Source organism: Oncorhynchus nerka, linkage group LG28 (genome assembly GCF_034236695.1).
Source record: "Oncorhynchus nerka isolate Pitt River linkage group LG28, Oner_Uvic_2.0, whole genome shotgun sequence".
Classification (NCBI taxonomy): Eukaryota; Metazoa; Chordata; class Actinopteri; order Salmoniformes; family Salmonidae; genus Oncorhynchus; species Oncorhynchus nerka.
The window spans coordinates 9,510,742-9,526,223 of NC_088423.1; the positions used below are offsets into that span (position 1 = coordinate 9,510,742).

The 15,482-nt window shown below is 43.7% G+C and overlaps 1 protein-coding gene across 1 annotated transcript in view; it reads left to right on the top strand.

The window, feature by feature from the left end:
• The window catches only part of LOC115123875 (heparan sulfate glucosamine 3-O-sulfotransferase 3B1-like), a 44,526-nt gene extending 31,683 nt beyond the window's left edge, over window positions 1–12,843 (top strand). Inside the window, exon 2 of the mRNA XM_029653233.2 lies at window positions 9,426–12,843. Within this exon, the coding sequence (XP_029509093.1) occupies window positions 9,426–10,044 (619 nt within the window). The 3' untranslated portion in view covers window positions 10,045–12,843. The remainder of the gene's footprint in view (window positions 1–9,425) is intronic.
• Window positions 12,844–15,482: the final 2,639 nt, after the last annotated feature.

A 15,482-nucleotide genomic window follows, 5' to 3' on the forward strand; every position in this document is an offset into this window, starting at 1 on the left:
CTCCCCTCCTCTCCTGTCCTCTTATCTTCTTACCTTTCCTGTCCTCTTATCTCTTCCTCTTCCTCTTCCTCTTCTCTCCTCTCCTCTCCTCTCCTCTCCTCTCCTCCACTCGTCTTCTTTCTTCTCATCTCCTGTCCTCTTATCTCCTCCTCTTCTCTCCCCTCCTCTCCTCATATCTCCTCCTCTCCTCTGATCTCCTCATTCTCTCCTCTCCACTTAGCTACTCCCCTCCTATCCTCTCCTCTTATCTCCTTCTCTCCTGTCCTCTCCTTACCTCTTATCTCCTCTTATTATTTTGAATGTATAGCCGCAACCTTGCTCTGCGTTTAAATATAATGTCAGACTCCAGGTTCATCGGGGTATATTTCAAAACATCTGGCTTCTGTCTGTGTCTCAACACTGCTTTGAAAATATGTATGCAGTGATCCAGGATAGTTGAGCTTGCCTGCCTGTCTGCTCAGTCAGTGGCATCCACTGTATGTGTGTGTTACATAAACTCTTTCTACTAATTTCAATCCCATTTCACAGACAGACAAGCTGGGCCATTATAAACAGCCTGTAGTACCTTTCTTTCAGCACCCTATAGAGGCCTCAAGCTGTTGAATTTGTTCAAATTAGTTCTTACAAAAAAACGGTCAAATATTATATACTTTCCTTTGTTGAATGGACCCTTCATCATCCATGCCGTGATAGATGGTGCTTAGGAAAACAGCCAACTTAAATGTGTCCTCAGAGTCGAACAATGCAGAAGGATTCTTCTAAATTCAGAACAGAGAGAGGCACCAATAGGATACTTAATAGACTACTTTGAGCCCACACGTATTTGTCAGCATTTGTCGAGAACAGGGGTTAAATAGTTATAATTCACAACATTCTCCAAACTTTGTCCCCAGTCAAGGAACAAGTGGGGCTGAAGATGCCTATCTTATACTGCAAAAGAAAGACAAGTCTTTGTATTTTACCAGATGATGTTGTATCTACATCTCTCTTCTCGTGTTCATCTGAGAGAGCGAGAGAGAGAGAGAATAGAAAAATAATAGTACAATTTGATTGGTAAAATATGTCATACTAAAGCATGGATAGATGTTAGTTGTTTAGTGTAAAGACATTTCTCCCATGTGAGACAGAGCAGAGAGAGACAGTGGAATCTTCCTAGAGCTCATGGAACCTAGGGGGCAGCCGAGTGTTCCAGGGGAACCTCTAGGCACACGTTCCACTCCAGAGCTCTCCAAAAGCTCCTCTCACTCAAAGCTGAGAGTGATCTAGAAGTGCTTCCACTCAGTCCTCAATAGGAACCCAGCCCCCTCCACCCTCCACCCTCGCCCCCGCCCCCATGGCCTGGCCACTGCCCTGTTCACCCCGCCGCCAAAGGACAATGCCCTCGTTTCGAAAGGAAAGCAGGGAAAAAGAGGGGCTCGTTGTCACACAATTGCCGGTTTGCTGACAGAACTACCTCATAAATCAAATTGAGCATAATAGGCATTGTTGCCCGCAAGAGCTACTCTTCCCACTGAACTGATATCCCTCCTCCTCTTCTCTTCTATTCTACTCCCTCCCTTTCTGCTTCTGTGCCACTCTTCTCAGAGTTGAGTGGGTCAAGTCAGAGGGGGATGTTTTTATTGAGGGGCCTTCTCTTCTTGTGGTGGATTTGTCAGGTCTTGTCTTCCTACTCTCTCTGTCCAACTCTACCCTCCTTTTACCTTCTCCATCCATCCAGCCATCTCAACCTCCAACAATTGATTCACAAGCGATTCCCTAGATCAGCATAATCTATCAGCATGCACATTCTACCTCAATCTGCCTTCCCATTCTACCTCTCCCTATCTCTCCCTATCCTCCCTATTCATTCATATCCCTCCCATATCCCTCCTATACCCCTCCCTATCATTCACTATCTCTTCATATCCCTCCCTATCTCTTCATATCAAATCAAATCTAATTTTATTAGTCATATGTGCCGAAAACAACAGGTGTAGACCTTACAGTGAAATGCTTACTTACAAGCCCATAACCAACAATGCAGTTTAAAAAAATACAGACAAGAATAAGAGATAAAAGTAAGAAGTAATTTAAGAGCAGCAGGAAAACAACAATAGCGAGACTATTGACTATTGACTATTGTTTTGGCACTCCGGTACCGCTTGCAGTGCGTTAGCAGAGATAACCATCTATGACTAGGGTGGCTGGAGTCTTTGACAATTTTTAGGGCCATCCCCTTACACTGCCTGGTATAGAGGTCCTGGATGGCAGGAAGCAAGGCACAATGACGTACTGGACCGTTCGCACTACCCTCTGTAGTTCCTTGCGGTCGGAGGCCGAGAAGCCCTGCCACATCCGATGACCATCAGAACCTGTGTAGTACAATTCAATCTTAGTCCTGTATTAACGCTTTGCCTGTTTCATGGTTTGTCAGAGGGCATAGCGGGATTTCTAATAAGCTTCTGGGTTAGAGTCCCTCTCCTTGAAAGCCACAGCTCTAGCCTTTAGCTCAGTGCTGATGCTGCCTGTAACCCATGGCTTCTGGTTGCGGTATGTACGTACGGTCACCGTGGAGACGACGTCATCGATGCACTTATTGATGAAGCCAATGACTGAAGTGGTGTACTCCTCAATGCCATCAGAGGATTCCTGTAACATATTCCAGTCTGTGCTAGCAAAACAGTCCTGTAGCTTAGCATCTGCTTCATCTGACCACTTTTTTATTGATCTAGTCACTGGTGCTTCCTGATTAAATTTTTGCTTGTATGCAGGAATCAGGAGAATCCCTCCCTATCCCTCCCATTTCCCTCCCATATCCCTCCCTATCCCTTCCTATCCTGCCATACCTCTTCCTTATCCCTCCCTATCCCTCCCTATCCCCCTCCCATATCCCTCCCTATCCCTTCCTATCCTGCCATATCTCTTCCTATCCCTTCATATCGCCAGGCCCCATTTTCATGAGAATGAGAGCTGTTGTTCTGAGTTGTTTTGGTTCTAGGCACTTCATGCAGCATGTTAGCACTACATAAGACAAAAAGGTTGCCGGCTGTATCACCATAATTTCTACAGAGAATTAGTGACTAATGCTTTGTATTTGAAGGCTGGTTTATATTCCTTGAAGACATTCTAGAAGGCTGTATAAACACTTTAAGTGGGATCAACGCTCTTGAAGAAGCAGTGGAATGGAGTGTGTGTGCGTGCGTGCGCTTGTGCGTATGTGTAAGGGTCACCTGTGTGTGTGTGTATATATATAATAAGTCTAGCCTTTACTTCTCTCTTCTCTATCTGTTAATGGTTCTGCTTACTAAAGGGAGATCTGTCATGCTCTTGCAGAGAGAGATTCAGTGCATCCCTATTACTTTTGATTTCAATAGGCACTTAATGAGCTTTTGGAAGGAGCCTTGGTTCTCTTCCCTCTTCTCTCTTCTCTTCTGATATGTCAATCAATCTCATATGATTAAGCAATAAGGCCAAAGGGGGTGTGGTACATGGCCAATATACCATGGCTAAGAGCTGTTCTTAAGCACTATGAAATGCAGAGTGCCTGAATACATCCCTTAGCCGTGGTATATTGGCAATATACCACAAACCCCTGAGGTGCCTTACTGCTATTATAAACTGGTTACCAATGTAATTAGAGCAGTAAAAATAAATAAAAATAAATGTTTTGTCATACCCATGGTATATGGTCTGATATAACACAGCTGTCAGCCAATCAGCATTCAAAGCTCGAACCACCCAGTTTATATTCAGAATTACATCAATGGCTGAAACTACTACACATCTGCCTAGTTACCTCACACCTCCCTGGGCTTTGTCTCTTTTATTTCATCACTCCCCCCCCCTCTCTAACACCCCCTCTCTAAATTAAATGTCACATTATATCTACATACAGTTTTGTAATGATATGCAAATTGTTGAAGTACAAAATTGAAAATAAATAAACATAAATATTTACAATACTGTTTGTTATTCACTGTTTGTCCTTGTCTTGTGGCAACAGGTCACACATCTTGCTGCTGTGATGGCACGCTGTGGTAGTTCACCAAATAGATATGTGAGTTTATCAAAATTGGATTTGTTTTCAAATTCTTTGTGGGTCTGTGTAATCTGAGGGAAATATGTGTCTTTAATATGGTCATACATTTGGCAGGAGGTCTCTCTTTTGCTCTGTCTCTCCAACACCCCCTCTCTCTCCTCTGTCACTTGCACTGTATTTCGCAGAAAGGGAATTTCCACTACAAACCATGTCTAGTAGTTCATTGAAGGGACCAGCCAGTAGTTCATGTCCATGAGGTGCAGTAGTTTGCAGTAGAGGTGCAGTAGTTTTAGCCATGAGGTGCAGTAGTTTTAGCAATGGGCTGCAGTAGTTTTAGCCAGAAGTACATGTCTATGAATTAGCCATGAGGTGCAGTAGTCTTAGCCAGTAGTACATGTCCATAAATTAGCCATGAGGTGCAGTAGTATTAGCAATGAGGTGCAGTAGTTTTAGCAATGGGCTGCAGTAGTTTTAGCCAGAAGTACATGTCTATGAATTAGCCATGAGGTGCAGAAGTCTTAGCCAGTAGTACATGTCCATAAATTACCCATGAGGTGCAGTAGTATTAGCAATGAGGTGCACTAGTTTTAGCAATGAGGTACAGTAGTTTAAGTGAGAAGTACATGTCCATGAATTAGCCATGAGGTGCAGTACCTTTAGCCAGAAGTACAGGCCCATGAATTAGCCACGAGGTGCAGTAATTTTAGCAATGAGGTGTAGTAGTTTTAGCAATGAGGTGCAGTAGTTTTAGCAATTAGGTGCAGTTGTTTTTGCAATGAGGTGTAGTAGTTTCCACAATGAGGTGCAGTAGTTTTAGCCTTGAGGTGCAGTAGTTTTAGCCTTGAGGTGCAGTAGTTTTAGCCATGAGGTGCAGTAGTTTTAGCCATGAGGTGCAGTAGTCTTAGCCAGAGGTACATGTCCATGAATTAGCCATGAGGTGCAGTAGTTTTAGCAATGAGGTGTAGTAGTTTTAGCCATACGGTGCAGTTGTTTTTGCAATGAGGTGCAGTAGTTTTAGCCATGAGGGGCAGTAGTCTTAGCCAGAGGTACATGTCCATGAATTAACCATAAGATGCAGTAGTCCTAGCCATAAGTAAATGTCCATGAATTAGCCATGAGGTGCAGTAGTCTTAACCAGAGGTACATTTCCATGAATTAGCCATGAGGTGCAGTAGTCTTAACCAGAAGTACATGTCCATGAATTAGCACCTGCTGTAGCCAGCTAGATAGCCATTTGTTTTTTGCTCCATGACCAAAACACAATGTTCTTTGTTTAGCTGATATGGGAATGAATATCAAATCAAATGTATTTATAAAGCCCTTCTTACATCAGCTGATATCTCAATGTGCTGTACAGAAACCCAGCCTAAAAACCCAAAAAGCAAGCAATGCAGTTGTAGAAGCACGGTGGCTAGAAAGGCCAGAACCTAGGAAGAAACCTAGAGAGGAACCAGGCTATGAGGGGTGGCCAGTCCTCTTCTGGCTGTGCCGGGTGGAGATTATCACAGAACATGGCCAAGATGTTCAAATGTTCATAGATGACCAGCAGGATCAAATAATAATAATCACAGTGGTTATCGAGGGTGCAACAGGCCAGCACCTCAGGAGTAAATGTCAGTTGGCTTTTCACAGCCGATCATTCAGAGTATTTCTACCACACCTGCTGTCTCTAGAGAGTTGAAAACAGCAGGTCTGGGACAGGTAGCACGTCCGGTGAACAGGTCAGTGTTTCATAGCTGCAGGCAGAACAGTTGAAACTGGAGCAGCAGCACGGCCAGGTGGGCTGGGGACAGCAAGGAGTCATCAGGCCAGGTAGTCCTGAGGCATGGACCTAGGGCTCAGGTCCTCCGAGAGAGATAAAGAAAGAAAGAATTAGAAAGAGAATACACAAGCCGGCAAAGTATATGAATATATTTTAAAATTATACATCTGATTATTTCACATGGACTGAATGTGGGAAACTAAAAAGGCTAGCTAGCTTTCTATGTTTTTAGCCAGGCTAGCAAGGCTGCCAGCTAGCTACTTCTAGCAAGGAAAAGCAACTCTTCCTTGATTTCGCCAAATGAAAAGACATTACAAGAAAACGTTGTTAACAAAAAGTGTCCAATGCTCCAAAAATCTTGCTCCGCACACAAACACACATGTAGATCAACTGAGTGAAGCACCCCTCAACAACATTCCCCTGAAAAGGCAGCGTGCCAAATTAAAAAATATTTTTGGGAAATATGTAATTTTCACACATTTACAAGTCCAATACAGCAAATGAAAGATACACATCTTGTTAATCTACCCATCGTGTCCGATTTAAAAAAAAATGCTTCATATCGAAAGCACAACATATGATTATTTTAGGTCATAGCCAAGTCGAAAAAACACACAGCCATTTTCCAGCCAAAGATAGGAGTCACAAAAAGCAGAAATATAGATAAAATGAATAACTAACCTTTGATGATCTTCATCAGATGACACTCATAGGACATCATGTTACACAATACATGTATGTTTTGTTCGATAATGTGCATATTTATATCCAGAAATCTCAGTTTACATTGGCGCCTTACGTGCAGTAATGTTTTGATTCCAAAACATCCGGTGATTTTGCAGAAATACTCATAATAAACATTGATAAAAGATACAAGTGTTATTCACAGAATTAAAGATAGACTTCTCCTTAACCTTTTTGGGATAGGGGGCAGCATTTTCACTTTTGGATGAATAGCGTGCCCAGAGTGAACTGCCTCCTACTCTGACCCAGATGCTCATATATGCATATTATTATTAGTATTGGATAGAAAACACCCTGACATTTCTAAAACTGTTTGAATGATGTCTGTGAGTATAAAATAACTCATATGGCAGGCATGATAAAAATCCAACCAGGAAGTGGGACATCTGAGGTCTGTAGCTTTTCAAAGCTTGCCCTACCGAATACACATTGAGATATGGATAAAGTTGCACTTCCTACGGCTTCCACTAGATGTCAACCGTCTTTAGAAACTTGAATGAGGATTCTACTATAAAGGAGAGGCTCATGAGACCTCTTTGAGTCAGTGGTCTGGCAGATTGCCTTGGTCTCATGACGCACACTCCCGACAGAGTTAGCTCTCGTTCCAGTGCTTTTCCGAAGACAAAGGAATTCTTCGGTTGGAACATTATGGATGTTTTATGTTAAAAACATCCTAAAGATTGATTCCATACATTGTTTGACATGTTAATAAAGGACTGTAACAGAACTTTTCGAGGTTTTGTCTGGATGAAGTGCCTGTGCCTCATGAAGATGGATTACTGGGCTGAACACGCTAACAACAAGTGGCTATTTGGACATAAATGATGGAAATTTATGGAACAAATCAGTCATTTATTGTCGAACTGGGATTCCTGGGAGTGCTTTCTGATGAAGATCATCAAAGGTAAGTGAATATTTATGGTGTTGTTTCTAACTTTGTTGACTCCAAAATGGCGGATATTCCTCTGGCTGTTTTGGGTTCTGAGCTCCGTTCTCAGATTATGCTTTTTCCGTAAAGTTTTTTGAAATCTGACACAGCGATTGCAATCAATAAAAGTGAAATAAAAAAAAACTAAAATAAATACTCAGGCGACAATAGGCTAACAGGAACCCTTATCTCTGTGAGTGTTTGCCCCCTACAGCCTGCCTGCATGGGTTATATTAATTCAATTCGAAGGGCTCCAATGGCATGGGAAACGTGTTTACATTGCCAATGCAAATGAAAAAGACAAAAACAAAACAATGACAAAAACCAACAACAACCAGACATGAACAGTAAATAGGGGGGAGGGGGGAATAAATAAACAGGTCCTTCTGGGTTGTATTTCCATTGGTGTTTCTTCTTGTAGCACTGCACACTGCTGCACTTGATCGAGGTTCAAACAAGATAATATCATGCTTCTAGTGTGCATTTATGCGTATGTGTCCTGCAGGGTTGTATCAAAGCTGTGTGTCCTGCAGGGTTGTATCAAGGCTGTGTGTCCTGCAGGGTTGGATCAAGGTTGTGTGTCCTTCAGGGTTGGATCAAAGCTGTGTGTCCTGCAGGGTTGTATCAAAGCTGTGTGTCCTGCAGGGTTGTATCAAGGCTGTGTGTCCTGCAGGGTTGTATCAAAGCTGTGTGTCCTGCAGGGTTGTATCAAGGCTGTGTGTCCTGCAGGGTTGTATCAAGGCTGTGTGTCCTGCAGGGTTGGAACAAGGCTGTGTGTCCTGCAGGGTTGTATCAAGGCTGTGTGTCCTGCAGGGTTGGATCAAGGCTGTGTGTCCTGCAGGGTTGGATCAAGGCTGTGTGTCCTGCAGGGTTGTATCAAGGATGTGTGTCCTGCAGGATCAAGGCTGTGTGTGTGTGTGTGTGTGTGTGTGTGTGTGTGTGTGTGTGTGTGTGTGTGTGTGTGTGTGTGTGTGTGTGTGTGTGTGTGTGTGTGTGTGTGTGTGTGTGTGTGTGTTAATGAGCATGTATAAGCATAAGTACTAGTTCCTGTAATCTCCGGTTTATAGCAGGACCACCTCACCTCCAGCTAGCGGTATCAGAAACACATGTGATCACGTGTAGAAATCAGAGAAATACAGGGTTTTCTGCCAGAGGCTCCAGGGGTTCTCCACCAGTGATGGAAATGGGATCCATGTCAAGGTGTCCATCAAAGCCCCTCTTATTGCCTCACCATAATCCACTCTCTATGATTGGCTACCATTTCTAAAAAATGAAACCATAGTGGAGAGCACATTCACTTTTCATTCAAAATGTGTTGTTCATATAGGTTTTACTTTATAGATTTGACATGTCTGTCTCACTCCCCCTATCACAGCCACCCTGGCTGGCCCGGGCCCTGTTAGAAACATTGGCTGGTCTGAAACAAGTCAAATCTCCTTTCAGACAGCCCCAGGGCTTGTTGTTGAAGCAGCTCTCCACCATGGGCATGCCATAGAGGGCTCTAGCTGAGTCAGTGAAAGGCAGATTAAGCTTTGCTGCCTAAGTGGTTAATGGTTTGAAGAGGCAGTGTGGATTTAGACTTAGCCCAGCCTGAGACTGGGCACTTCTCTGTTTGCTATTGCCCAGGTAAGAAGTGACCTTCTCTGACTGACTGGCTCATTGATTGTAGAACACTGCTCTCCATCTGGTTGATGACTATATGCAAGATTATCCTCTCTCTCTCTCTCTGATTGCTTTAAAATGTAATATTTCATAGTTGTAATAGTCATGAGTCATAGGGGCGGCAGGGTAGCCTAGTGGTTACCGGAAGGTTGCAAGTTCAAATCCCCGAGCTGACAAGGTCGTTCTGCCCCTGAACAGGCAGTTAACCCACTGTTCCTAGGCCGTCATTGAAAATAAGAATTTGTTCTTAACTGACTTGCCTAGTAAAATAAAAAAATATTTTCTTTTAACCCTGTCCTCCTTCTCCTCAGGGAGCTGATGCCCAAGACCCTGGAGGGCCAGATCACCATGGAGAAGACCCCCAGCTACTTTGTGACCAGAGAAGCCCCGGCCCGGATCTCCGCCATGTCCCGGGACACCAAGCTGATCGTGGTGGTGAGGGACCCCATTACCAGGGCTATCTCTGACTACACACAGACACTATCCAAGAACCCAGACATTCCCACCTTCGAGAGCCTGACCTTCAAAAACAGGACTACGGGGCTCATCGACACGTCCTGGAGCGCCATCCAGATCGGCATCTATGCCAAGCACCTGGACAACTGGCTACAGTACTTCCCCATGGGCCAGATTCTGTTCGTAAGCGGGGAGCGTCTGATCAGCGACCCGGCTGGAGAGCTGGGCAGGGTGCAGGACTTCCTGGGACTCAAGAGGATCATCACAGACAAACACTTCTACTTCAACCAGACCAAGGGTTTCCCCTGCCTCAAGAAGGCTGAGGGCAGCAGCAAGCCCCACTGCCTGGGCAAAACCAAAGGGCGGACCCACCCCAACATCCACCCAGAGGTGGTGCAGAGGCTACGGGACTTCTACAGGCCTTTCAACATGAAGTTCTACCAGATGACAGGACATAACTTTGGTTGGGATTGATGGATGTGAATTTGGGAGAACACATTGTTTATTTTATTTTCTGTAATTCAGCTCACGAACAGAATCTGTGTGTGTGTATGTGTAAGATGTACAGAAATCTATTTTATAATAATTTATTTTTTATTTCTAAGCAATTAATTCACTAAGCTGCCTAACCATATATGTACATGCATAATATCTGGCCCACACTTTGTTTTATATTTTTTACATTCCACCCTTAATGTTTTTTTTCTTTACTCTTCACATAATGGTCCCTCATGTCAACTCAGTAGAGTTAAAATGGTCCATAATGTCAATAGTATAGTTTAAGTAAGAATAGAGGGATATTGATTAAGGCCCCGTTTTATGGGTATAGAGTGTTGACAGAACAGTAATACATACTCCATTCATGTGCATTCTGATTTAAACATTCATTTTCAATAGCCATCATCAAACCCTTCCTCAATAACCATCATCAGACCCATCCTCAATAGCCTTCCTCAACAGCCATCATCAGACTCTTCCTCAATAGCCATCATCAGACCCTTCCTCAATAGTCATCATCAACCCCTTCCTCAATAGCCATCATCAGACCCTTCCTCAATAGCCATCATCATACCCTTCCTCAATAGCCATCATCAAACCCTTCCTCAATAGCCATCATCATACCCTTCCTCAATAGTCATCATCAAACCCTTCCTCAATAGCCATCATCAGACCCTTCCTCAATAGTCATCATCAAACCCTTCCTCAATAGCCATCATCAGACCCTCACCCCCACATTACTCCTATCGGTTTCTGTTCCATCCATTCAAACACTGTGTTTCATTGAAATTAGGTCCTTTCAGTTATTACCGGTTACCCCCATCCACAACCCATTATCCTACCGTCCCATTGGCCTAACCAGCTGATCTCCTGCCCTGTCATTGGCCTAACCAGCTGATCTCCTGCCCTGTCATTGGCCCAACCAGCTAATCTCATGTCCCTTTCACTTAATAACAGGTGGATCAATCGGCCTAACTGCTGCTCATTGTGTCAGCCATGCTTAATGCGTGGCCTTCCTCTTCTAGTGCTCCTATAGCCTGTTCCAATGAATGGCCCATCCACCAAAGGTCTAAATCCTATTTCTGACTGCATCACATTGATATGGCTCCATGTTGACATGATGCTAATGGAATAACTTTACTGAGGCCCATTGATTCAGGTCTCCTCTCCACTATACTCTTGCTCCCATTACAAGACACTGTTGGCTCAGAGCCAGGGTTCAAAGGTCATACACAATCAAATTTGCTCTGAGGGACATTCGATTTGTTGAAGAGACTGAGAGGGGAGGACACACTGGATCAGGGGAGGACTGTAGTATAGTCCTTGAATGCATCCCATATGGCACACTACCCTATATAGTGCACTACTTTAGACCAGAGCCTTGTGAACCCTGGTCAAATGTAGTGAAATATAAAGGGAATAGGGTGGCATTTGGGACACCCATTGTCTTCATGGTGCAGTGAGAATGCTTGGCATGAGTTGAGGTAGGATGTCTGATACAGATGATATGAAAACTTTCTTCATATGAGAAACAGTCTAGTTATGCTGGCCCATACTCTCACAGGTAGGGGCTACTTCAAAGCCATCCTATCCTCTTTGGATTGTAAAACTGCTGAATATGCACCCTATTCCCTACAGTGTACTACTTGTGACCAGGGCCCATAGTGAATAGGAGACCATTTGGGTTGTAAGCCTAAAACGGCTGAGTGTGGAGGGACCCAGACTGAATATGCACATCCTTTCCCCTACATACTACACATTAAATTCCCTCCAATCAAATGCAAAGTTGAAAGTGTCTGTCACTGACTATTGGCAATTTAAAAGTATATCAAAAAAAGAAGTGACAGTATGGTACTTTTTTCAAGTTTTAAGAAAATGTTGCGCCTCTAAACTACCCAGTCTAATTCAAATACCCAACCTCCATCTCATTTCAACAGTGTGGAACCAGTTATGAAGGTAGATTTAAAAAAATCTCAAACCAGTGGATGGTATTAGTGGAAATGAGGGGTTGTCCCAGCATTTTACTGGTCCCTTATTCACATAGTGGCTTTTACCACCAAGGAATTTACACCTGTTTTCAATGATCATGCCTATATGGACAACGCCTCAACCTCCCCTTCTCTCCTTATAGTGCAATGTTGGTTGAAAACATTTAAAATGGCCTTTGTATAGAGCAGGAAATTCTGAATGTGAGTAATGTCAATCTTTCTCCCTGTAACGGTTGGAGTAAAGAAGACTGGGGCAGTTGCCCTCTGTTACATTTACAGTCCCACTAATGCATTGGAATTATGGTGTTATTCATGTTACTAAGAGAGTAGGTGTGCATCCTAAATGGCACTCTATTCCTTATTTAGTGCACTACTTTTGACCAAGGCCTACAGAGCTCTGGTTAAAAGTAGTGCACTTTATAGGAAATAGGATCGGTCCGAAAGGAAACGCTATCTCAAACGCTTGCACTCATGGTCACGATCCACGCTGCTGTATCCGTTCTGGTTGAGTTTTATTCAACCCTTTTAGAGATCTACAAAATATAATGCTATGGTTCTTTGTCTTTCCCACCCCGTCTGCATATAATGTGGTTCATATTTAGAGGTTTATCAGATTCGGTATGTTTAAAAATGAAAAGGAAAATGGACATCAAGTATTTTGTGGTATCTTGTACATCAAAGGAATTTTACACAGTGAAAGAGCAAAATGGAAGAAATGTTTTTAAATAATGAAATGCTGAACATTCAAACTATTTCTTTGTATGAAGAAATAAAGTATATATTTTACCAAAAATGTGTCGAACTTTATAAGATCATATTTTGAATGTAAATATGAAAAGAATATGAAATTGTCAATGTCAGAATATGAAATGTAGAATATGGAATCTTTGCACATCAAAATAACATAATAAAGTAATGATCTGCCGTTCTCTCCACATGACATCCACAAAGTGCTAGTTTAGCTGTCTAGCAATTCCAATAAGTAAGCTAGTAAATCGCTGTTTACACATTTAGTTACTATCAGACAGTAAATAGTTGTTCCTAGTGCACTCAGACAGTAAATAGTGGTCCCCAGTGCACTCAGACAGTAAATAGTTGTTCCTAGTGCCCTCAGACAGTAAATAGTGGTTCCTAGTGCACTCAGACAGTAAATAGTGGTTCCTAGTGCACTCAGACAGTAAATAGTGGTTCCTAGTGCACTCAGACAGTAAATAGTTGTTCCTAGTGCACTCAGACAGTAAATAGTGGTTCCTAGTGCACTCAGACAGTAAATAGTTGTTCCTAGTGCACTCAGACAGTAAATAGTTCATCCTAGTGCACTCAGACGGTAAATAGTTGTTCCTAGTGCACTCAGACAGTAAATAGTTGTTCCCAGTGCACTCAGACAGTAAATAGTTGTTCCTAGTGCACTCAGACAGTAAATAGTTGTTCCTAGTGCACTCAGACAGTAAATAGTTGTTCCTAGTGCACTCAGACAGTAAATAGTTGTTCCCAGTGCACTCAGACAGTAAATAGTTGTTCCTAGTGCACTCAGATAGTAAATAATTGTTCCTAGTGCACTCAGACAGTAAATAGTTGTTCCTAGTGCACTCAGATAGTAAATAATTGTTCCTAGTGCACTCAGACAGTAAATAGTTGTTCCTAGTGCACTCAGATAAGTAAATAGTTGTTCCTAATGCACTCAGACAGTAAATAGTTGTTACTAGTGCACATAAAGAGTAAATAGTTGTTCCTAGTGCACTCAGACAGTAAATGGTTGTTCCTAGTGCACTCAGACAGTAAATGGTTGTTCCTAGTGCACTCAGACAGTAAATAATTGTTCCTAGTGCACTCAGACAGTAAATAGTTGTTCCTAGTGCACTCAGACAGTAAATGGTTGTTCCTAGTGCACTCAGACAGTAAATAATTATTCCTAGTGCACTCAGACAGTAAATAATTGTTCCTAGCGCACTCAGACAGTAAATCATTGTTCATAGTGCACTCAGACAGTAAATAGTTGTTCCTAGTGCACTCAGACAGTAAATTGTTGTTCCTAGTGCACTAAGACAGTAAATCGTTTTTCCTAGTGCACTCAGACAGTAAATAGTTGTTCCTAATGCACTCAGACAGTAAATAGATGTTCCTAGTGCACTCAGACAGTAAATAGTTGTTCCTAGTGCACTCAGACAGTAAATAGTTGTTCAAATTGCGCAATTTGATCTATAATACTTTTTCGGTGGTGTACCTTTCCTCTACAATGGAGTTACTGTCATAGTATCTCATTATTGTCAGAGGAGCTCTAGTGCAGACTGAGGCCATGTTGTGTCATCCACCACGGTTGGGAGGTGCAGACTGAGGCCATGTTGTGTCATCCACTACTGTTGGGAGGTGCAGACTGACCCCATGTTTTGTCATCTACCACGGTTGGGAGGTGCAGACTGAAACCATGTTGTGTCATCCACCACGTTTGGGAGGTGCAGACTGGGGGCATGTTGTGTCATCCACCACGTTTAGGAGGTGCAGACAGAGGCCATGTTGTGTCATCCACCACATTTGGGAGGTGCAGACTGAAACCATGTTGTGTCATCCACCACGTTTGGGAGGTGCAGACTGAGGCCATGTTGTGTCATCCACCACGTTTAGGAGGTGCAGACTGAGGCCATGTTGTGTCATCCACCACGGTTGGGAGGTGCAGACTGAGGCCATGTTGTGTCATCCACTGTTGGGAGGTGCAGACTGAGGCCATGTTGTGTCATCCACCACGGTTGGGAGGTGCAGACTGAGGCCATGTTGTGTCATCCACCACGGTTGGGAGGTGCAGACTGAGGCCATGTTGTGTCATCCACCACTGTTGGGAGGTGCAGACTGAGGCCAGTCATCCACTACTGTTGGGAGGTGCAGAAGGCCATGTTGTGTCATCCACCACGTTTGGGAGGTGCAGACTGAGGCCATGTTGTGTCATCCACCACGGTTGGGAGGTGCAGACTGAGGCCATGTTGTGTCATCCACCACGTTTGGGAGGTGCAGACTGAGTGCATGTTGTGTCATCCACCACTGTTGGGAGGTGCAGACTGACGCCATGTTGAGTCATCCACCACGTTTGGGAGGTGCAGACTGAGGCCATGTTGTGTCATCCACTACTGTTGGGAGGTGCAGACTGAGGCCATGTGGTGTCATCCACCACGTTTGGGAGGTGCAGACCGAGGCCATGTTGTGTCATCCACCACGGTTGGGAGGTGCAGACTGAGGCCATGTTGTGTCATCCACTACTGTTGGGAGGTGCAGACTGACGGCATGTTGTGTCATCCACCACGGTTGGGAGGTGCAGACTGAGGCCATGTTGAGTCATCCACTACTGTTGGGAGGTGCAGACTGACGCCATGTTGTGTCATCCACTACTGTTGGGAGGTGCAGACTGACGGCATGTTGTGTCATCCACCACGGTTG